This window comes from Sciurus carolinensis, chromosome 8, assembly GCF_902686445.1.
Source record: "Sciurus carolinensis chromosome 8, mSciCar1.2, whole genome shotgun sequence".
Classification (NCBI taxonomy): domain Eukaryota; kingdom Metazoa; phylum Chordata; class Mammalia; order Rodentia; family Sciuridae; genus Sciurus; species Sciurus carolinensis.
In genome coordinates this window covers 72,600,494-72,625,483 of record NC_062220.1, presented here as the reverse complement: position 1 = coordinate 72,625,483, position 24,990 = coordinate 72,600,494, and the positions used below count along the sequence as shown (strand labels likewise).

General features: G+C 38.9%; 1 protein-coding gene across 1 annotated transcript in view; it reads left to right on the top strand.

Annotated features, from left to right (window-relative positions):
- Nucleotides 1–24,990, top strand: part of Dock4 (dedicator of cytokinesis 4) — a 445,877-nt gene that overhangs the window by 165,627 nt on the left and 255,260 nt on the right. Inside the window, 1 exon segment of the mRNA XM_047560480.1 lies at nucleotides 24,899–24,982. Within this exon segment, the coding sequence (XP_047416436.1) occupies nucleotides 24,899–24,982 (84 nt within the window).

Genomic DNA, 24,990 nt, shown 5'->3' with positions numbered 1-24,990 from the left:
AGAAAGCTTTTTAGTTTGAATCTATCCCAGTTGTTGATTCTTGCTTTTATTTCTTGTGCTATGGGAGTCCTGTTGAGGAAGTCTGGTCCTAAGCCGACATGTTGAAGATCTGGACCTACTTTTTCTTCTATAAGATGCAGGGTCTCTGGTCTGATTCCAAGGTCCTTAATCCATTTTGAGTTTAGTTTTGTGCACGGTGAGAGATATGGGTTTAGTTTCATTCTGTTGCATATGGATTTCCAATTCTCCCAGCACCATTTGTTGAAGAGGCTATCTTTTCTCCATTGCATATTTTTGGCCCCTTTGTCTAGTATGAGAAAATTATATTTATTTGGGTTTGTGTCCGTGTCCTCTATTCTGTACCATTGATCTACCTGTCTATTTTGGTACCAATACCATGCCGTTTTTGTTACTATTGCTTTGTAGTACAGTTGAAGTTCTGGTATTGCAATACCCCCTGCTTCATTTTTCCTGCTAAGGATTGCTTTAGCAATTCTGGGTTTCTTATTCTTCCAGATGAATTTCATGATTGCTTGTTCAATTTCTGTAAGGTACATCGTTGGGATTTTAATTGGAATTGCATTGAATCTGTATAGCACTTTTGGTAGTATGGCCATTTTGACAATATTAATTCTGCCTATACAAGAACATGGGAGATCTTTCCATCTTCTAAGGTGTTTTTTAATTTCTTTCTTTAGTGTTCTGTAGTTCTCATTGTAGAGTCTTTCACCTCTTTTGTGAAATTGATTCCCAAGTATTTTATTTTTTTCGAGGCTGTTGTGAATGGGGTAGTTTTCCTAACTTCTCTTTCTGAAGATTCATCTATTATGTATAAAAATGCATTAGATTTATGAGCATTGATCTTATATCCCGCTACTTTACTAAATTCACTTATGAATTCTAAGAGTTTTCTGGTGGAATTTCCTGGTTCCTCTAAGTATATAATCATATCATCAGCAAATAGGGATAGTTTGAGTTCTTCTTTTCCTGTTCGTATCCCTGTAATTTCTTTGGTCTGTCTAATTGCTCTGGCTAGAGTTTCAAGGACGATATTGAATAGGAGTGGTGAGAGAGGGCATCCCTGCCTTGTTCCAGATTTTAGGGGGAATGCTTTCAGTTTTTCACCATTAAGAATGATATTAGCCATGGGCTTAGCATAGATGGCCTTTACAATGTTAAGGAACATTCCCACTATCCCTATTTTTTCTAGTGTTTTGAGCATGAAGGGGTGCTGTATTTTATCAAATGCTTTTTCTGCATCTATCGAAATAATCATGTGATTCTTGACTTTAAGTCTATTGATATGGTGAATGACATTTATTGATTTCCTGATGTTGAACCAACCTTGCATCCCTGGGATGAAACCCACTTGATCGTGGTGCACTATCTTTTAATATGTTTTTGTATGCGATTTGCTAAAATTTTGTTGAGAATTTTTGCGTCGATGTTCATTAAGGATATTGGTCTGAAATTTTCTTTCCTAGATGTGTCTCTGTCTGGTTTAGGTATCAGGGTAATATTGGCTTCATAGAATGAGTTTGGGAGGGTTCCCTCCTCTTCTATTTTATAGAATACTTTGAGAAGTATTGGAATGAGGTCTTCTTTAAAGGTTTTGTAGAACTCGGCTGAGAACCCATCTGGTCCTGGACTTTTCTTTGTTGGTAGGCTATTGATGACTTCTTCTATTTCATTACTTGAAATTGGTCTATTTAAATTGTGTATGTCCTCCTTGTTCAGTTTAGGCAATTCATATGTCTCTAGAAATCTGTTGATGTCTTCGAAATTTTCTATTTTGTTGGAGTATAGATTTTCAAAATAGCTTCTAATTATGTTTTGTATTTCAGTCATGTCTGTTGTGATATTTCCTTGTTCATTCCGAATTTTAGTGATTTGGGTTTTCTCTCGTCTTTTCTTTGTTAGTGTCGCTAAAGGTTTATCAATTTTGTTTATTTTTTCGAAGAACCAACTGTTTATTTTGTCAATTTTTTGTATTGTTTCTTTTGTTTCAATTTCGTTGATTTCAGCTCTGAGTTTAACTATTTCCTGTCTTCTACTACTTTTGGTGTTGGTCTGTTCTTCTTTTTCTAGGCCTTGAGCTGTAGTGTTAGGTCGTTTATTTGTTCAGTTTTACTTCTTTTATTGAATGCGCTCCATGAAATAAATTTTCCTCTAAGTACTGCTTTCATAGTGTCCCAGAGATTTTGATATGATGTTTCTTTGTTCTCATTTACCTCTAAGAATTTTTTGATTTTTTCCTAATATCTTCTGTTATCCATTCATCATATAATAGCATATTGTTTAATCTCCAGGTGTTGGAGTAATTTCTGTTTTTTACTCTTTCATTTATTTCTAATTTCAATTCATTATGATCTGATAAAATACAAGGAAGTGTCTCTATCTTCTTGTATTTGGTAACATTAGCTTTGTGGCATAATATATGGCCTATTTTAGAGAAGGATCCATGTGCTGCTGAGAAGAAAGTGTATTCACTCTTCGTTGGATGGTATATTCTATAAATGTCTGTTAAGTCTAAATTATTGATTGTGTTATTGAGATCTATGGTTTCTTTGTTCAATTTTTTTTTTGGAAGATCTGTCCAGTGGTGAGTGAGGCATGTTAAAATCACCTAGTATTATTGTATCATGGTCTATTTGGTTTCTGAGATTGAGAAGGATTTGTTTGACATACATGGGTGAGCCACTGTTTGGGGCATAGATATTTATGATTGTTATGTCTTGCTGATTTATGGTTCCCTTAAGCAGTATGAAATGTCCTTCTTTATCCCTTCTGACTAACGTTGACTTGAAGTCCACTTTATCTGAAATGAGGATGGATACCCCAGCTTTTTTGCTGGGTCCATGTGCATGGTAAGTTTTTTCCCATCCTTTCACCTTTAGTCTATGGGTATCTCTTTCTAAGAGATGAGTCTCTTGCAGGCAACATATTGTTGGATCTTTCTTTTTTATCCAATCTGCCAGTCTCTATGTCTTTTGATTGATGAATTCAGGCCATTAATATTCAGAGTTATTATTGAGATATGATTTGTATTCCAGGTCATTTGACTCATTTTATTCATTTATTTGTTTATTTTTGACACGACTTGGTTCCTCTTTATTGGAGAGTTCCTTTAGGATAGCTCCTCCCTTTGCTGATTTGCTTCTTTGTTTTTCATCTCTTCTTCATGGAATATTTGCTGAGAATATTCTGTAATGCTGGCTTTCTTTTTGTATATTCTTTTAGCTTTTGTTTATCATGGAAGGATTTTATTTCGTCGTCAAATCTGAAGGTAAGTTTTGCTGGGTATAAATTCTTGGTTGGCATCCATTTTCTTTTAGGGCTTGAAAAATGTTATTCCAGGCCCTTCCAGCTTTTAAGGTCTGGATTGAAAAATCTGCTGATATCGTATTGGTTTCCCCCTGAATGTACTTTGGTTCTTTTCTCTCACAGCCTTTAAGATTCTGTCTTTATTTTTTATGTTCGTTATTTTCATTATAATATGCCTTGGTGTGGGTCTATTGTAATTTTGTGTATTTGGAGTCCTATAAGCCTCTTGAACTTGATTTTCCATTTCATTCTTCAGATTTGGGAAATTTTCTGAAATTATCTCATTGAATAGGTTGTTCATTCCTTTGGTTTGTTTCTCTAAGCCTTCCTCAATCCCAATAATTCTCAAATTTGGCCTTTTCATGATATCCCATAGTTCTTGGAGATTCTGTTCATGATTTCTTACCATCTTCTCTGTTTGTTCTACTTTGTTTTCGAGGTTAAATATTTTGTCTTCAATATCTGAGGTTCTGTCTTCCAGGTGTTCTATCCTATTGGTTGTGCTTTCTATGGAGTTCTTAATTTGGCTTATTGTTTCCTTCATTTCAAGGATTTCTGTTTGGTTTTTTTTCAATATCTCTAACTCTTTATTGAAATGGTCTTTTGCTTCCTGTATTTGCTCTTTTAACTGTCGATTGATGCGTTCATTCAATGTCTGCATTTGGTCTTTCATCTCATCGTTTGCTTCCCTTATCATGTTAATTATGTACATTCTGAACTCCCTTTCTGACATTTCTTCTGCCATGCTGTCATTGGATTTTATTGATGTAACATCCAGATTTGTTTGAGGCATTTTCTTCCCTTGTTTTCTCATGTCGTTCAGGTATCAGTGGACTGCTGAGATGTTACAGATTTCCTCTATTGACTTATAATGTCCCTGAAGATTGCTAGTGTATCCCCTTATCCTTCAGTAGCCTGAAGTCTTAGAGGAAGTTGATACTGCAGTGCTCCCCAAGGGAGCTGCCTCTCTAGGGGTGGTGGTCTTCAGGTGGGGTATATTCCCTGCTAGTGGGCAGAGGTGCCTCTACTTGTTGACCAATGGTCATCCAAAGGGAAACTAGGCTGCAGGCTGAGGCAAGGCCTGTTTGGGCCTGTGTCTCTGGTTTTACCGTCCTTGTGGGAAAACCTCACCCGGCGGGGAAGACTCACCCAGTGGGGAGGTCTCGCTGGTCAGTTCCCCTCCTAGAGGTTCCCCTCAGTCCACAACTACCGCCTGGGCAGGGCAGCCTTCCCAGGCAACGTTCCCAGGGGCCCGGACCTACCTCCTGGGCCTGGGAGCCCTGCCCTTCGCAGACGAGTTTCCTTAGGTAGCCCCTCCTCAGAGAAGCTGCCCGCAGTCCTGGAACCTTCGCTCCGCCCCTCAGCTTGTCTCTGTGCAGCTCTTTCAACAAAAGGCGCCTAGGTCCCCGGACCGGACCGTGCTTTGCACCTAATCGCCTGGCTATGCGACCCCTCCTCTGAGCAGCCACTTGGAGCCTCATACATATGCTCCAAGCCCCAATGACCCGCTGCTAGCCTCTTCCTCCAGGGAGCCACCTGGTGTTCTGTGTGGGCGTTTGGAGATCAAGCAACTCACTGTGCACCTCTACCTCCTCAGGACAGCACACACCCCCCCCCCCCCCCCCCCCCCCCCCCGTTGTTCAGGTGGTTGCTGAGTCCAAATAGCTCGCCGCCCAGCTCTTCCTCTGGCAGCCGCCGAAGCCCCGGCAGGTTGCTCTGAAACCAAGCGCTGTGCTGCGCAGCCTCCTCTGCAATGTTCCCTGCTGTCCATGTTTACCGCTCCAGCGGGGGGAGGAGCGTCTCACCGAGCAACTCTACTTCACAAAGTTCCCTGCGTTCCGGGACACCTCCCCAATGGGAGAGACTCACCCGGCGGCTTTGAGTTGGTCCCAAGTCTCTCACTATCTCCTCTTTTGAATCTTGTGTCCTGGAGCAACATGAAATGCAGCTGCCCTCTAGTCCGCCATCTTGAAACCTGTAATGGAGATGTTTTTAAATGTATTATTTTAGTTGAACACAATGACTTTATTAATTTTTATGTGATGCTGAGAATTGAACTCAGTTCTTCACATGTGCTAGGCAAGTGCTCTACCAGTCAGCTACAACTCCAGCCCCTTAATGGAGATAGTAAATAAAAAGTTGAATATACTGCTGGTAGGGTGGCTTATACCTGTAATCCCAGGCATTTAAGAGGCTGAGCTGGGCTTGGTGGTGCATGCCTGTAATCCTCGCTACTCAAGAGTCTGAGGCAGGAGGATCACAATTTCAAGGCCAGTCTGGTCAGCTTAGTGAGACCCTGAATCAAAATAAAATAATAATTTTAAAAAGGGCTGTGAGTATTGTGTAGTGGCAAAACATTTGTCTAGCCTGTGGCTTAGTGGCAAATTATAGCCAATCCATCACAAAGGATAGAAATTGAGGAAATAAGCATTTCTTCAGGGAAACATTTCTTTTTATTTGACACATAATACCTACATATTTATGGGTACAGTGTGATAATTGGATAGATGTGTACAATGTTTAATGGTCAAATCAGAGCAATACCATTTCTTTGAGTTGGGAACCTTGAGACACCTCTCTTCTAGTTGTTTTGGCACAAAGATGACAGCTTATGTATGTTGCTGCCCAGATGTTCCAGTCACTATGTTGAACACCTTCCTTGTCTTCCGCAAGACTCCTTCTATCCCCAGTAACTCTACCAGGCACATCCTCTTACCACATCCTTTTATCCCAGTTTTATATTTGGAGATGTGTGAGATGCAGTAAGATAACTAGTTTGCTCAGGAACATGTGGTTAATAAAGAACAGGAATGAGATTTGAACCTACCTAGACAGAAGTCTGTGCCATGCTCTTCCTTTCTGCTTGGGTGCCTGTTTCCCTCTCAAGGAGGAGGAATTACAGCTGGGATATCTGTCAGCTGACTTAGGTTTGCTCCCTCTGTGGGTTGGTTTCAAGTTTTGTGACCTTTAGGCATATTACTTCGCTTTTCTGGGTCCAGCTTCCTCATCAGTAAGATAAAGATAATTCTTACTGCCAAGATGGCTATGAGGAGTAATTATAGATAATACTTCTCACATAAAGAAATATTCTATGGTATGAGATTAATAAATATTTATTAAGTGATTATAGCTGGGTGTGATGGCATATGCCTATAATCCCAGTTACTCAGGAGGCTGAGGTAGAGGACTGCAAATTCAAGGATACCTGGACCACTTCATGAGACCTTGTCACAAATAAAACTTAGAAAAGGACTGAGGAAGTAGCTCAGTGGTACAGCACTTACCTAGAGTGTCTGAGGCCCTAAATTCCATCCTCAATTCTGGAGAAAAGAAAAGAAAAGAAGAGTGAGTGATTAATTTGGTGTAAGGTACAGACCACTGCATCTCCTGTGGGGACCTGGGAAGAGACAGAGAAGATGTGTGTATCCCAGCTAAAGGCTAGTGTTCTTTCTCAGGTTACCACTTTGACATTACTTAGAATAAATAGTCAAATATATATTATATAAAAAGTAGATTTAGTCTGTCTTTAACAGCATGCTGTTCTTGCTCTTCCTTTCTGCTTGGGTGCCTGTTTCCCTCTCAAGGAGGAGGAATTACAGCTGGGATATCTGTCAGCTGACTTAGGTTTGCTCCCTCTGTGGGTTGGTTTCAAGTTTTGTGACCTTTAGGCATATTACAGCGCTGTTGCTGTTGGTGATGGGGTTCAGCTGGCTTATTTAAGCTGGGGAAGCAGGAGCAGGGTTCTGGAGGACGCCTATAGACAGAACGTTGGTCTTTTTTTGTGTACAGTCATGTTTTACAGATGGGAATGGTTTAAAAATCTTCTGGGGAAATATTATACTAGAACTCTCCATGCAGTAAGTACATTAAAAGATGTAGACGTTAAGGAAGCTGTTGAAAGATGGGAGATATTAGCTTACAAGGTAGACGTGGGAGAATTTATGGAAATGATAAGTTCCTCTGTGGATGATATAAAATGCCTAAGCTGGCACTTGGACTCACAGGGTGGATTGGCCTAACTCTCCTGCTAGAAGATGTTATATTTCCTCCTGTATATCACATAGCCTGGAAGTGTTTATTCCACTCATGTGTGAGAGCTGTGTGTGAGGTGCACGTACTACTTCTTTCTTTTCCAGGCTAGTCAAAGGATAAACAGATATGGATTTTACTTATTTTTTTATTTGTTCCTGCCCTTTTCCTTCACCTGGAAATAGGACCTTTGAGAACAGATACCTACCCTCATACATATGCGCATACACACACAATTTCATTTCTGTGGGATTCACTTCACATGACCAAGAACTTACAAGTAAATGTCCAAACAAACAAAACAGAAATTTGGCAATGTGTGTGTGCTAAAGCACATAATACTCATTGATAGCAGTTTATTAATTCTTTTTTATGTCTAAACCTAAATCTAAAGGGCTGATTTCTGGACCAAAATAATTCGGAAGAGAAGAATTATGACTGTGGGGGTCAACTTATAACCTCCCATGAGCCCTCTGGTGCTTGGTTCCCAGCATGGGTAGGACATGGTAATAGGCCTTCTCCCATTCTCACTTGACCTTCACCTTACCTCTAACTGGGGTTGTTGACCTTCCAGAACTCAGCTGCAGTCTCCCTCCAGCCCAGGCTCTGGGCTGTGAACTTCACAACCTCTGCAGAGATGTCAAGACTGTTGGTTCTGTACCCTCTGCTACCTTCTACTATCCTTTTAAGGGGAAGAGTGTGTCTTTTGGGGAGGGAGGCTAGCTTACTAAATGTACCAGTCTGTCATTTCCACCCTGCTTTCACCACCCTTGTCCCTGCAGTCCCTCCCAGAATACCCCAGAGCAGTGGGCACAGACCCCTTTCCTTTAAAACTGCCAAACCCACCTGGAAACGTCTGCTGAACCTCCATCCCTATTCTTGGGTCTTGAACCCAGTAGAATACTAAACAGCCCTGATGGTTGTATATACTTCTATGCTCACCTGTTTATTCTTCTATTCTCCTTTCAACCCTCCTATTCACTCTCTCCCCACTCCTCTCCATTTCTAGACTGGGAAGAGCTTTTCTCCTTTCTATGAGGATACCATTTTTTTAATTCTCAGTGACTTCTAATTCTTGCTATTTAAAGGGAAGCTTTAGGAATTTAGGAAACCATCTCCCAGCACTGCCATATCCTTGCTAATGAAAGCCTTGGCAACTGGAAGCCTTGAGTTGCACAACTATTGACTAGGAACTGAGCAAGCCTGTTTGGGATATAAGACTGTATTGTCTGCTTTGTTTTGCTGTCTCCCTGAAACAATGCGGTTGCCTCAGTGAGAGGCATAAAAAATTACTTGGAGTGAAAAATACAAATGATAACAGGGAAACCTTGTCCAGCTACAGAATCAAATGTGGAGTAGTAAATTTAACACCACCCTCCCCATTTCCTAATGCTGAATTTGATTAAGTTCAGCAGTGTACTGTTGAACAGCATAAGTGTGGAATGGAGAGAAGACTGGAGGGAGTGGTTTGTTTTTTGTTCTTGTTTTTTTTTTTTTTTTTGATCTTGTGAGCCAATTCTAACTTTTATTTTTTTAATTCTAGCTTTTAAAACCTTCACTTGTAGACTGTGAAGTCTTCAAGACCTCCTCTCTGGAGGTAATGTCATTCTTACAACTTTTCCATTTCTCCTTGAGCAACAAAATACAAATACTTGGATAATTACAGAGGAAATTTAAGGAGTTATTTTTGACAAATCCCAAGTCATGTTTAGGATTAGATCATGTTTTTACCAGGGCGTCAATGGTGACAGGACCGGGAAGGTTCAAAGTCAGGCCACTGAGATTAGCATCAACCACACCCTGTTATATTCTAGCCCCTTGACTCAATTATTCAACTTTTGTTCATTTGTTAAATTTCTTTAGAAATCTTTTACTTGTGGAGTACAAGTGACTCTTCAGAATAGAAAGCAAAATCATTTTCACCCTGCGTTCTGTGCCATGTGCTCCTACGCCACTCCCAGGTTTGGGGAAGTGACATGGCATGTTCATAAGCCAAAGACTAGTCTTCAAGAAATAATCAATGTTCACATATTTTCCAAAATCAGATGTGAATTCAGAAATTTATTTTTCACAAGACCAGTAGGTGCAAGCTGCCAGACTGAATGAAGGATACTAGGGTTTCATACTGCGATGGTTTATGTTTTTCTGTTTTAAGAAACAAATGTACCTGGCACAGCTAGGGAATATGCGAAGCTCTTTTTGTTCACCTTGAGGGTCCAAGATTTATACAGCCTGAGTGGCTTGACATATGTTACTTGTAGCAAGACCCAAGTAGTCTTTGGGAAGTTGGCAGAATGATGTTATTTCTATACTTGCATCAGGAAGTAAAGAAAGGTTCAGTCTTATGGCAAAGGCAAAAGAGGAAAGTAATAGCTTTTGACTCATTTATTCTGATGAGATCTTGGCTAATCTGTACTGTTTGCTTACTGTGTTTGTCAGAACTGGGCTAGGTGTGGGGAGATGACAGAACACTTTAATGCTTTTACATAACTGTTATAGAATTTCGAATGCCACATAGCAAACTTTTCCTCTAAAGTGATTGGTATTTTTATCTCTGCAGCTTCAGTGAAATATCAGAATTTTCTGCATCATATGACTTTTTAGGAAGAACTCACAGTGAAATGCAGAATTATTTAAAACTGTAGTCTCTAGCAGTCAAATTTGCTATTTTGATTTCACAAGAAACATTAAAAAAGAACAAATATTTAGCATACTAAAACGATCTTAAAATTCTGTGATTAAGCCAGGTGGGGTGACACACACCTTTAATCCCAACAGCTCGGGAGGCTGAGGCAGGAGGATCTCGAGTTCAAAGCCAGTTTCAGCTAAAGCGAGGCACTAAGCAACTCAATGAAACCCTGTCTCTAAATAAAATACAAAATAGAGCTGGGGATGTGACTCAGTGGTCAAGCGCCCCTGAGTTCAATCCCTGGTACCAAAAAACAAAACAACAACAAAAAGAAACTCAATGATTCAAAATGTTTAAGAAGTTTCTTCATTATTTACTCAACTCTAGGAACTAGAGTTAGGAAAGACAGCAAAGGTATTTATTTACATTTTATAAGTAGATGATAAATTCAGGGTTTTAAAGCATATTATTTTGGCATTTGATAGCTTGTAGTCAGTATTTTGATTAATTTATATTTAGAAATAGCTAAAATATTTATTAATATAGATTGTTGTTCAATTTTAAAAATTCATCTCAGTAACCTTTATATTTACAGTGAAACTTGTAGTAAGTTGTCTAACTTATAGCTACTCATGGTAATTAGTAACTAACATGGGGCTGTTACCTGAGGGTATAAAACAAGAGACTTTTAGTGATAGTCATTAATTCAAGGAGAAAAATCCATCTCTTATATATGCTTTAATATATACACTTATATAAGTATACCTTCTAGCCATGCTTAGGAAGGTGATCTCCCAGTTCTTCCTTTATTAATAAGAGTTACTGGTACATTTCCACACACCTAGGGAAGGCTACATCCCACCCTAAATTTAATTTTTAAATGTTGAGCATATTTTTAGAAGTTTGAAATTCTTTCAAGTAGCAAAATTTTCTGTTTAGTTTTAAAATCTTGTTATGCCTAGATAGGCACTTATTTTTCTCTAAATTTGTTGGAGTACTTAAGGCTCGCTTTGTTCATGAGCCCCAAGGGCATCACATTGTCAGATTTAACTCATGGACAGATCAAGTCATTCCACTGTTGGTCAGAAAAATAAAAACAAACACAAATTATCATTGGAACCAGAGAACTGCAATAGATGGATTGTTCCTAATTAACATATTGTGAAATAAGTGACTGTTTTTGGCCCTAACACCAGACTTGTTTGTTTTTGAAATATTTTGGAAAACTTATCTAATTTGGTGAGTTTCATAATAGAGGGGAAAGGATAAGTATTTACAAGGATTTTAACCCTGGCCAAGCACAAAAATTTTTATTTCCGTGAAGAAAATAAAGGGATATGGAGGTAGGGGTAATGTTTTTAAAGTTTCTTTTAAATAATGCAGTTTTGTTGCAAACAAAGGCAACCCACATTTCAATTATTGTAGACAACATCTAGGATCAATAGTTAGCTGAAATTTATAAGTGAGAAGAAAGGCATAAGAAGCAACTGCTTTGTTAGTTTATAAAACTGGAAGAGATGGAGAACAGAGGGCATGATCCTCAGAGGAACTTGGTGCCCTCTAAAAACCCCGAGGAAGGATTTAAAAGTTCATTTATAATTGATAAATGCTGAGTTGGTAATGTTCATTTTTATCCTCATTCCCTGATTTGGCTATTATAGTTTCATGAGTTTTGCCTTAACTTCTCATTAAAATTTCTAAGACAAACTAGCAGCATTTCATTCCTTAATATCTTTTCACTTTAAAAATATTCATTGAGCAGAAACCAAAAGGCTTCATAGAGAATTTATAAAGTGGAAATAGCAAACTTCTGTTAATTTCCTGGATAATATTAAGCCACACGATTACCAGGTTTACGAGTTACCATATGTACAGTGGTGCGATTATTCACGTAAAGCCTTACTAGTCCCAGTACTATGCAAATGTTCAGACTGGTTGGCTCCCCTCAAATCCCCAAAGACCTTGCTCAGCTCTCTTTGGGTACAACAAAATGCTGTCGAAAGAGATTGGTGTACCTAGGGGGAAAGGGAAGTGATGGAAGAAGAACAGAGTGATTTCACAATTACACAATCCGTATTGGAGGCTCTGAGCAGTATGGTGGATCACCAGGTTGTGGCAAAATTGGTGTGGTGGCCTCTTCTGGATCACACCAGAATGAGAAATGTGGTAGTGGGAGGAGTTAGCTCAGCCCATTCTCTCTGCACATTTGACAAGAACTCTCCCACGCTGTACCTCCCCTACTATAACTTCCTCCTATTCTCTGATTCCCACTGCAAGTGGACTTCTTACTTCACCTGCTATTAATCTATTAGGTTGCTTGAGAATCCAGTAATTGATTCTAAATAGGCAACTTCAAAAATCTCTGAAATGGAAATCTTTGGTGAGATTGAGACTCACTGTAGTTTGTTGTCAATATAAGATTTTAACTATCAGTTCTAATATAATATGCAAAGGAATTAATAACTTTTGATAGCTGCTGTGAACATCAGTAAGGTGTAAGATCTTCATTAAAAGTAACTACTATTGTATGAAATTATTTGGAAGGGTAGGGTCCTACAATGAAATAAAAGAAATGAATATGTGTACCAAGATTCCTTTACAAATCACTAAGTGCAGTGAAGATAGAAAGATTTAGTTCAAATCTGTAGCGGATGATAGTTGTTTTAGTCAACTTCTTCATTGCTTTGACTAAAAGACCTGACAAGATCAGTTTTGGAGGAGGAAAAGTTTATTTGGTGCTCACAATTTCAGAGGTCTCAGTCTATATATGGCTGACTTTGTTGCTCTTGACCTGAGATAAGGCAGAATACCATGGCAGAAAAGTGTGGTGTGGTGGAGGAAAGCAACTCAGGACATGGCAGGCAATCAGGAAGCAGAGAACAAGCTCCTCTCAAGGAGAATAAACTACAAGCCCCAAAGGCACACCCCAACGACCTGCTTCCAGCCACACCCTACTTGCCTACAATTACCACCCAGTTAATCCCTAAAAGTAAATTAATATACTGATTAGATCAAAGCTCTCATGACCCAATCATTTCACCTCTAAACTTTCTTGCATTATCTCACATGTGAGCTTATGGGGGCCACCTCATATCTACACTATAACAGTAGTTGATGACAAGACCCTGAATTTACCTTGAAAATGTTGACCGAAGCAGTTTAAAAGCTAACTTTCATCAAAAATACATATAGATTATTCAGTAGCATTTAAAGAGAAAATTGGGGGCGGGCATGGTAGCACACTTCTGTAATCCTAGTGACTTGAGAGTTGAGGCAGAAGGATTGCAAGTTAGAGACCAGTCTCAGCCATTTAGTGAGACACTGTCTTAACAGAGAGAGAAAATCAGGCAAAAATATGTTAATCTTTAATTTTCTCAAAATGAAATGTTTTTATTATCTGAAATAAGTGAAATTTTATATTATATATTGAGGAGGTCATCTCAAGGATACTTATGTTGGAATGTTAATTTTATGCTTTATATTTAAGAAATGAAGATTAAACTCAGTATATTGTGCCCATTTCAGAAAGGACCCACACTGTTGGTTTTGATTGTGATTGAAATGATGTGACTATGTTTGAATAGCCTTGTGGAAAAACATTAAAGTTAGAAATGGCTAAGGTTACAGGCAAGAATCATCACTAGATGCTATGAAGTATGCTGAGAGTATATTTGCATAGTCTCAAAGTATCTCCTTTTTTATTAATTAAAAAGGAAGAACCAGTCACTGTATAGTGGAGAAACTCAACAAATAACACCTTAACCGAGATCCAAGATTGGTGACACCAGTAATGAAATTTATAAACCATGGATTTCATCACATGTAGAGATGTGGTTTGGGAATGCTTTTTGGTGGGAAAGGGGTGATAGCACTTCAAGGCAGTGTTTGTGTGAACTGGGTCCCTGTCTTCTGTTTTAATGGTATTTGATGAACAATTAATAGTTCCTCATTTCTAGAATCTCTCCTGGACCACTAGTCTCTACTCAAAGATACTTTTAATGGTGGGATAACAAGATTTCTACAGATAATAGAAAGGATAAAATGGATAAAAATTAATAAATGCATGCAAAGGAAATGCTGAATTGAATGATTAAGTGACAAAATCCAAGAGGCAGAAGAGTCGCCTATTTGTACACTCTGAACTATGATTTATAGGAACCAAAAGATACAGAAATCTAGTTCTTTCTCAGGATTTGTGCACTCAACCAACCAGGTGCAAAGTGTTACCTTTATCATTGTATTTAGGTCTACCACAGTTGGGCACATAAAAGGTGACCAATATGTACTGGTTGAATACATGAATAAACTACACCATGGTGATTTTATTTCATTGTGTCTTCCATTGATTTTACTGAGTATTCACTAGGTATCATGCACTGTGCTAGGTGCTAGGACATAAAGAGCCCAAAACCTAGACGTGGTGAGTGTAGTACATGTCAGAGGGATGTAAGTGGGAGAGGTGTAGTGGAATTGGGAGACAGAATAAGTCTTCCCTGAGCAGGATGCTTGAATTGTTTTGTGGGGCAGCAGGAGGCTTGAATCCTAAGAGGAAGGAAAAACCTTTGTATCGCTTGCAGACAGGCACATAGAAGAGTTTCAGCGTGACTGTTGAAAATGTTTGTAAAGGATGAGATCGGAAGAGGGTGTATGGGAGCTAGATTTTGAAGGATCTTTGGACTTTGTTCCTCTATTTCTCCATTAAACTGTTGACTGGCTCCCCAATTTCCTTGAGAACTCTTGTGTGACTAGTTGTCTGTGGCTAAAAATTAGTTTAGTGCTTATTCCAAATTGTCAATTGGCTTAGTCATCAGAATAGAAGAGGAAGTGATAGTGGGAACCTAAAATATGATCTCCTCAGATGGGATATGTGTGTGTGTGTGTGTGTGTGTGTGTGTTCAAGTATTTCATGGTAGATTTAATACATTTGATTGGGAAATGGTATTTTGCTTATTAATGAAAAGTTTTCACTTGGATTATGGGGAAAGCAATTATTATTTTCCATAACTTCATCCTGCTTTGTGACATGTGATTTTTCCCCTCGTGGTACTGTCTGTTCTTAATAACATACTGTTGCAGCAAGGTGATGTGAAAAACTGAGCTTCTTCCCCTGCTTTCCCTGCTCTAGCATTTTGGGAAAATCCTTCTAACTCATTATTTATCATTGCCCAAGATTTTTTTTTTTGTCTTTTTATTCTCCACTTTTTGGTTTTTTTTCTTTTTCAATCAGAAAGAGCAGTCATATCAGCTTTTTCCCTCGGGAGCACCTTAATCTAACTTTAACTTATTAATGATGACTTCCAGGAAGGTAAAATAACAAAAGAGAGAAAGTCTTTCAATTACTTTTATAAGTGGAGACCTTATTTTGGCTTTTAAATGTATAGAAGATTCAGTTTCAGCCTCCAAATTTTCAATTAGCAAAGATGAAAAAATAATACCCGACATTTACTTACATTTATAGATTTACAGATCACATTCTCATACATTCATTTGATTGTCATGACATTCTGGAAGCTAGGTCAGGCTGATGGTGGCATCCTGGAATAGCAAATGGTAGAACCAAGGACCAAAGGGTTCCTAAAGAGTAGGGCTAAATGCTAGGGCTCCATCTCTCTGTTTAACACTGTGCCCCTTTCCCGTGTGCTAGGAGGCTTTTGAGATGATTATCTAAGCTCTCTCTTCCAAGATGCTCCATGTGGCTGGAAGTTGGCCAAAACCATAACCTTTTCTGTCATTTTAAGTTGTTTTTAAAAGTACTGATAGGTAAATGGAATAATTAAAGTTTTATTTTTTGACCTTCAGTTCTCATAGCCACTTGGGAAAGTGCCTTTGTATATGTGACACAAAAACCAAGGTGTAAAGAATGTACTCATGATTCTATGGGGAATAAAACTGCTTCATTTATTGCCACAGTGACAATGTCATGGAAGAGATCTTCATTTGGTATAATTCCCTTCTGACATTGTTAAATTATTTCTCTTATTTGACTCTTCTTGTTTTTGTTTTTTCTCTGTCTCTAAAATAGGAACTGAAATGCATACATCATAAGATATTGGAACTAACACATAATGAATTTAGCAAAACCTAGCTGAACATGGTGACTGACCCCCATCTGTAATCGTAGTAACTCAGGAGGTAGAGGCAGGAGAATCTCAAGTTCAAAGCCAGCCTCAGCAATTTAGTGAGGCCCTAAGCAACTTAGCAAGACCCTGTCTCAAAATAAAAAATAAAAAGGGCTGGGGATGTGGCTCAGTGGTTAAGTGTCCCTGAGTTCAATTCCTGGTACCACTGGTGGAGCTGGGGGGAGCAAAACCTTAGAACAAAAGTCATTTTCCTTCTCTCTTAAAAATACAAGACTTGAAAATAAATTGGACAGAAAGTAAATTCTGAATGGGAAAAGTTTTAAAGCTTGTAGCAGGTTAGACCACCTAGGAAGCAAACCCTGACCTGGAGAGTAGTATGAAGGGTATTTCAAGAAGTGTTCTTGGGACTCACTCCATGGAAGGGAGAGGAAGGAAACAGGAATAGGCAGAAGCAAGAGGTCGACAGTGATGCAGGCCCAGTGACTGCCCATATGACCTAAACTGGAAGGGCGTTTCAGAGTCACAGCAAATTACAATGTGAGGGTCTGATCTTCATCAGATGCAAGCTGTCCTGGTAGAGGGGCTGGACCTTGGGCAAAGCAGCACTCTTCAGCTGAGGCCATTCTAGAAGGGCACTGGAAACTGAGCATGGCCTGCTCAGCACTCCCAAAGGTAGAAGCCATGCATTTCTGGACAGGAATCTGGGTAGTACATCACAATGCCGAAGTCATGCTTTGCCTGGAGTCCAAATGGCAGTGGTTCAAGTAAGATGAAATTCTGAAGTTCCTGATAGAAAACCCTCTTAATTGTCAAGGATAGTGATAGGTCTTTAGTTGGTACTTGCCACTTGTTGGCTAAAGTTTTTTCAATATACTTCTGATCTTTCAAGGGCACAAAGACCAGCAGGGAGTTGTGTCTCACGTCTCAAAGGCTAACCATGGGAACTGTGGCATAAGAATGGATTCCTTTTTGTTAGTGTGCATACATCAGTGCCTCTCAGGCATACCCACAAGTTGCCTGAGCCATGTGGACATAGACCACTGCAGATCCAAATACGTGGCAGGTCTGAAGAACAGAAGATGGAGTACAGACTGCATTTCTCTCTTTTTCCTGGATTCCTTTTGAACATCAGTCCTGTCACATTACTTTTTCCCACATTTCCTTTTCTTTTTTTTTTCCTATTCTTTCTGGACCACCTGCCCCCATCCATGGTCATGCTGTCACCCTAATAGCCAGCTAGGAGTCCCCTGAGGTTGGAATTACCATCTTGCCCCTAACATCATCTTTTGAAGCAAAAAGACAGGAAAGGATAAGGGAGAAAGTTCTACCCTATATTTCCAAAGTGATGGTAATAGTAGAAATCTCCAGATGAGTTCCTGCCTGTCTTTCCTCAAGCCCTGCCCCAGGCAACTCTAAAAATATTGGAGTGCCTTTGATAGATCATTACTTGGCTTCCCCATCATGTTTTATCTTTCCCTACAAGGGTTCTGTGCAAGCACTAAAGAGTTGACCCCTTTCCCTCTTCACAGTTTGCCCACTTCATGAACTAAAGCACCTGGGAAGAATTTAGTTCTTAATCCCCTTTCCTTTTCTCTTATTTCCTCAAAACTCTTATCCAGGTTCTTTAGGAATTCTACCTCTTTCTCCCTTTGTGAGCCCCCCAAGTGATCTCACAAGAGCAAATTAACCTAAGCATACTTATAGTCTTGACAGGCAAGAGCCAAATGTACCTTGTAAAACAAACGTGGACGTAGGAAAAGAACCATTTTTAAATGTCCTCTGAAGTGCTTCATAATTCCTGTGGAATGTCTGCAATGTCAGTGCTGTACTTTGAATATTTAAAGTTGTCACAGTTATCTGATGTAAAAGTTTTATATCTAATTTATGGTACAGTCATAGTTTGTTTTTGTTGTAAGCACCAAGTTTCCCTTTGGTACTGTTGGGTTCTGAACTTGAGAACAGCATTATCATGTCCCACGTTGTAAGCAGCGCTTCTAAGTGACCTTGTAGACCACAACTTGTTCATGTATTGGAGATCTTCTTACCAGAAAGATTAAGCCAAAATTCTGTCTTAGAGAGATGAGTTTCCTTGCTTTGGGCCACCAGGGACCAAGCATTTTCATTATTTTTTTCCTGTTCTGTGTTCCATTCATCTTAGATTGTCAGCTTGTAAAGGCCAAGGGCAGCATTTGCTGGGCTTGAACTAAATTGTGTCAAGGAGAATCATTGTGAATATTATTTTGACACTGATGATGAAGAATGTGTTATTGCCTGCAATTTAGAGCTACACAGTTGACTTATAAAAGTTTTTGATTTTCTATTTTTAAAAGTCTTGTTTCTGTGATTAAATTCCTTGCTATTAAGTTTAAATGCTTTAAAACATGTATCAGTTCTTAATGTAAGCAAATGATATCATCAACAATAAGAAATGAGCCCCTGTTCCATAGCAGCCTTCCACTTTCTTTTACCTTCCTCAAAGAAAATATTAAATAGTTGTGTTTGAGAATGTCTCTCACAGGTATTAAAACTTAAAGTTTTAATAAACTATCAGTAGGGACTGTAATGATAACATTATTGAAAGAATGGCATTGTAAGTTAGACTAGCCAACTGGTGCTGAGTTCCTTTTCAGCATGGTTGCACCATAATTTAGTGCTTTCCCTATGCACAGGCTTTTTAAGGACTTGAATATAAACTGTTTATATGCTTATTTATTAATCCAAATAAATTATACATCGTAGTAAATGGGGAGAGATGAATATGACATTGCACAGTAGTTTTTTATGTGTTCTTTAAAATTGTTCTCTCAGGGACCTTTTGACTAAAACAACAGTCCTGGGTCTTTGTATTTCCAGCTCTGCCAGGTTTGAGGCTCTGAGATCTTTTCTTGTAGCTACTAAAGTTCAATTTATAAGAAACTGTTGTACTTGTAAGAAATCAAACGAAAAAGTGAAATCAAGGGACCAACATGATGTGTTATTTTCCCCAATATTATTGGGGAAAAACCCTGCCCTAGGAAGTGTGCAATGAGGAGACAAGGGTGAGGAGGTGGCTACTTAAGGTGGCTACTGGCAACACAGATGAATTTTCAACTATAGATTTAATTTATACAAAAACATTTGGAGAAAGTTAACAAGGTTTGGTTGGAAAGTTGTTTCCAAAATTAAATCTAAAAATAACATATGCTTTAAGTGCATTTGATTGAAATGCCACTTGAGACTTTATCAACACATCTGTTGTCCCTGAGTCTTTGCTAAACTAATTATCTTTAGTTTGTGATATATTATATGCTACCAGTAACAAACATGCACCAGGCATGTTTTCCAATCTTTTTTTTCTTTTGCCCCCAGTTTCTTTCTTCTTTCAGTTTTCTGTTTTATAATCTAAAGCCTAAATATCTTGGCTAGTGTAGTATTCATTAGTACACAGAAAGGTGGAGTTACTTGTCTAACTCAAAGATTCAGAGTAGCTTGCCATTTCAGAAGTAAAATCAAAGTCATACCTTGAACTATATCCTGAAAGAGTTCTCTGTAGTTTAGTATTTACTACTTAGACATTATGACAGATGTCTGTGAGGGTGTCTGAATCCATTAAAACTCGGGTACCATCTTTCTGTGCCATTGTCCATCCATTTATTCCCTTCCCTGTGGGTGTTTTACTCCATGTGTATACTCAAGCATTCATGTTGATCTCTGCTCTCTGCTTGAGGTGTGGTCAGTGTGTCTTGGGAGCATAACTGAAGGAGTAATTGATTCCATATGGATCCAAGGACCAAGAAAGGAAAGGACTCGCATCAGGAAATCTTCTAAAGGCCTAACATTGGAGCTAAGACTTAAATTGAGGCTACTTTTTAACTCCTTGTATAGAGAAGTTGGAGAAAGCAAGACCCCAAGAAGAAATAATATGTATAAAGGCACTAGGGCTCCAGGCAAGAGCTTGATGAGAACTGAAGCATAGGGCAGTGTGCGGAGAGGGCAGAAGTGAGCCTGGAAAGGCAGTAGGACAGCAACTGTTAGGCTCTTCTGTGAGATGCTAAGAGATGTCTATTCCTGTGGCTTTCTGACATGGCTGTTGCAGATGGGAACAGATGTCATTTGATCAGAGGCAGTGACAAACTAGACTGGGTTAGGGACAGAGTTCTTGAATACATGTTATGCCATGTCAGTTCTGAGCTGAAAGGCTTCTTCCAGACTCAGCATGTCAGGTTGGCAAGGGCCTTTCAGTTTCTTAGGTCTTGCTCCTTTGTTTTATAGGGGAGGCATCTGAAGGCTAACGAGATTAATGAACTTATTAGCTTATCTTGAATAGTTATTAAATAGTAAAAACTGATGAATAAAATCAGAATTCACTCTTATAGACTGGATTAAAAATGAATTAATAATTGGGTACAACTGAGAAAAATTCTCACTCTACCTTCAAATAGTTCCTATGACGGAATGAGTTTTCACAGGCAATACAGTTTGGTATTGAAGCAGAATTTGAAGCACCCTCTTAAAATAGTATTCCCAATAATACAGGAATTTGAGTACTTCAGAGAAGATATTTAAAAGTAATGGTCACGCTCTCATTCATTTACTTGGCAGTTATTTGCTGAGCTCAGATTCTGTGCCATACTCTGTACTGAAATGGGTATATAATTACAAGTTGAAACCGACACAGTTCTTCACCCATGGAGTTGACAGTCTGTTGTAAGAGCCATCATTCCCAAACTTGCACGAATAAAGGGTATGATTAAATAGAATGTGGTGCTGTGAGTACATGTCACTTGGGGTGAAAGGCTGTGCATCAAGGAAGGGCTCCCTGAGAAAGAGACCACTGATCTGGTATCTGAAGGATGAAGATGGGGATTTTGGTAAGGAGGTAAAGAAATAACATTCCTTGTAAGAGGCCTGTCATGCACAAAGTCCTTTGTAGAATGAATATAGCAAGGAGGGTATTTACAGATGGTTGCCCTGAGTATAGAATGAGGGTTAAGATGTGAGGAATGAGACCTAAGAGAAGGGCAGGGCCTTACAAGCTAGGGTAGTAATTTTTATATTATTCTTAGAGCTCTGATAAATTCAGGAGGAGGATGACATCATCCAATGTACATTTTTGAAAAGACCTCTGGATTGTTGTGTGAGAAATGAGTCGGAGAGGAAGTGTGCATAGATATATTAGGAGACTGCTGGAGAGAGCCAGGCAGGAGGTGATTGCAAGGCCAGGGTGCAGGTGGGAGTAGAGATGTTGACAAAAGGTGGTTTTATGAGATATTTAGAAGACAAGATCATTGTGACATGGTAATGGATGGGGCATATGGATGAGAGCGTGTGGGTTTCTGACCTGAATAGTCAGTGGTTGGTGCCATCATTCAACAGAACAGAGAACAGTGGAAGATAATCTGATTTGGAAACATCTGACCATTGTATGAGCTATGCAGGAGCATGAAATAAGAGGAAAATAATTAACCTCATTAAACCATTATCTGATACTATATTGTATAACCTTTTTTTTTTTTAAGAAGTTTTCTGCCAGGCACAGTGGTATATACCTATGTTCCTAGTGGCTTGGGAGGCTGAGGCAGGAGGATCACAAGTTCGAAGTCAGCTGCTTAATGAGGCCTTAAACAACTTAGCAAGACCCTGTCTGCAAATAAAAAAAAAGGGCCAGGGATGTTGTTCAGTTGTTAAGCACCCCTGGGTTCAATCCCTGGTGTGGACAGGGAGGGGGAGGGGAAGGAGAAAAGGGGCAAAGGGGGAAGAAGAGCTGTATACAAAAACAATCAAAGATAAATGTAGCAAAATCAAAAGTAACTCAACATGATGTTCAAGAAAGACAATCATTGAGCCAGGGAGACCACCTAGACAGTTTTACAATGGTCTTCTTGTGATATACAGAGAAATCCACTGAAGAATAACAGTGGGAGATTAATATTTTATTTCTTTTTTAGTTAATTCTTTTTAGTTATACATGACAATAGAGTCAATTTTGACATATTTATACAAACATCTTATTCTAATTAGGATCCCGATCTCGTGGTTGTACATAATGTAGAGATTCACTGTGGTGTATTCATGTATGAACATAGAAAAGTTATGTCTGATTCCTTCCCCAGTCTTTCCTTTTCCCATCCTCCTCCCTTCACTTCATCCATTCCTTTTGGCCTAATCTACTACACTTCTCCTCTTCCCCTCCTTACCCTTGTTGGTTGTTCTCCACATATCAGAGAGAACATTCAACCTTTGGTTTTGGGGGATAGGCTTATTTCACTTGGCATGATAGTCTCCAGATCCATCCATTTACCAGGAAATGTCATAAAGTAGTTCTTTATGACTGAGTAGGTCAACATTTTAAAGTGGATGCTTGGAGAGAAAAGTAGCTCAGATTTGATTGCTGGAATATGGGAGATGATGGATTCAGTTAGAGGCATACTGTGTTTTAAGTTTAGATATGTAGACATCTGAATGGAGATACCCAAGTTGGAAGTTTGTGTTAGTAGCTTGGGGCACAGATCAGGACTGGAGAGAAAGTTCGAAAGTTATGTATCAACATTTAATTGGGAAATTCTTGGAACTCTTTTCATCTAGGGAGAATGTATATGAATAAAGGGGAAAAGTATTGACAATGGAACTGTTTTTAACTGACCGAAATATACAAGATAATATAGTAAATTATTTTAGGTTGATGCCTTATGTAATCCCCTACTACCTTTTATAGCACCTTATTTATTGCCTGAATTTGCCCAAAAACCCTATGGAGATTCTGAGGGTTGGTACCCTGACCAAGGTCACATAGCTAATAAGTAGTAAGACTGAGGTATGAACTCATGTGTCATAATGCCACTCTCAATGCTGTTTTCCTCTATCGCAGCCTTTATACTGCAGCACCTTGAGGATAGAACCATGAACGATAGCAATATTTAAAAGGTGGGCTAAGAAGGGAGGTCTAGAGAAGCTGGAAGATGTGGGAGAAGCAGTAGAAGACTTAGGGAACACAGTGCACTGAAAGGCAAAGTGACTGTGGCCGCTGGGAGGGGTGACCACTGGGAGCAGTTTCATAACACAATGTAGTCTGAACCCAGTAGCTTAGAGCATGAAAGACAGGTGAAGAAATGAAATTCACATCTTACACTGCCGAGTTCAAGATGGTAAGGGGAGGGGCAGGACAACCAGCAGCAGGGGAGGTATTTCTTGGGTGTACAAGGGCTTCTGTGTATGGTAAGAGCTGGATTTAAAACTGGATTGGGAAGTCTGTGCACTTGGTGTCTAAGAGTAGCATCCATGGTGCCAGGTGTTGAACGACCTGGTTAAGAGAAGTTGAGGTAACTTTATGAGTTTAGAAAGACAATTTTTGTGCAAGCTTGTATAGAAGTCTTTTAAACTGATCATTCTGCTGTCCAATTGTTGCTCTCCTGTGTAAGAAGGTTTCTAAAAGTTACATGGAGTGATGGTTCAGGATCCATAGACTCTTGATTATTTTTCAAGCAAACGTCTTGCACACTGATATGAGGCAATATGGTATTTATGGTTATAGTTAGAAAATGACATCATAAATTAGTGCTTGTCTAAAATGTTCTAAATTGGTTCCTACGTAGTTATTTTCATCCATCTTATGGTACTTTGGGTTGCATTTTCTGTCCTATGTTTTGATCTCTACTGTTAATTTTGTTTTGAGATCATGAAAGGGCTTGAGATTTCTCTAAAAGCCATTACTTATTAGTATGTTTTGATTTTTGACAGATTCATGTGTTCCTTCAGTCTTTTCAAATACATTCCCAACAGTAACAGAAACTTACTTCAGGGATTGGAGTTGTAGCTCAACCTCACTACCAAAAACAAAATTATAAAAGCCACTGAAAATATTTTTGCCTTTAAAAAACTCCTTTTTGTCCACTGTGAATTGCAAGTTGATTTCAGTATCCATAGTGTTTGATAGGAGACGTTCTGTCTCTATTTGTGTGTTGAGATATATTTTCTCTATTTCTCCATCCTTCTTATGACTCGAGCTTGTATCCAGGGGAGAATCATTGAACTTCATTCTTTCTATAATTCCTGGAGTAGCCTGGGGATGACTAATCCTTGCATATCCTTTCTGCAGATAGCATATCCTAGTCCGCCCCTTTCTGCAATTTTTTTTATGAAAACAATCTAAGCCATTAATCTATAACTAATGGTGATCTCCCCATTCCAAATGATATGAGAATAAGGCATGTGGGAATTGTGGTGGCTGTGTGTTTAGTCCTAGGGGAGGATACAGTCATTATTAAATAAAATGTCACCATTGATTGTTACCACAGGAAGACTGCTTTTAAGCCACAACCTTGACAAGGTCCTTGGGGACATAGTAGCAAATAGATGTGGTCCTTTCTCTTGAGGAGTTTACAGTCTAGAGAAAGGACATCTGCTTCAAACAGTATAGAAGAAAGGGAAGCCAAGCTTAATAATAAGTAAGAAATGTTTTTATTTATTATGGAACATGTATTTATTAACTACCCTGTCAGATACCTGGATTGAGGGGGGAGTTTAGCAGTGCACTGGAGACACAGGCTCTCACAGACCTCTTCAGGAAATACCTTTGCTTATATGTTATTGGACAATACACTTGATGTTTTGTATATTAATGGTAAATTCTGCCTTGAAATGCATGTTTATAATGTTTATTCACTAAGAACTTGGCAAACTATATAAACAAATTATTTTCTATAAAAATATATAAAAGAGAAATGACAGCAGGTTCTAGCTATTAAAGTGACTTCCTGTTCTCATCCATTTTTTCTAGTCTATAACATTTAATTGTAAGCAATATAACTGACTGTAAGTGATGTGATTGCCTTCATATATTCTATATCATCTCTTACAGTTATTGCCAGTTTTCGAGGAACTGTCCCATATGGCTTGTCGTTGGAAATTGGGGACACAGTTCAGATCCTGGAGAAGTGTGATGGTGAGTGG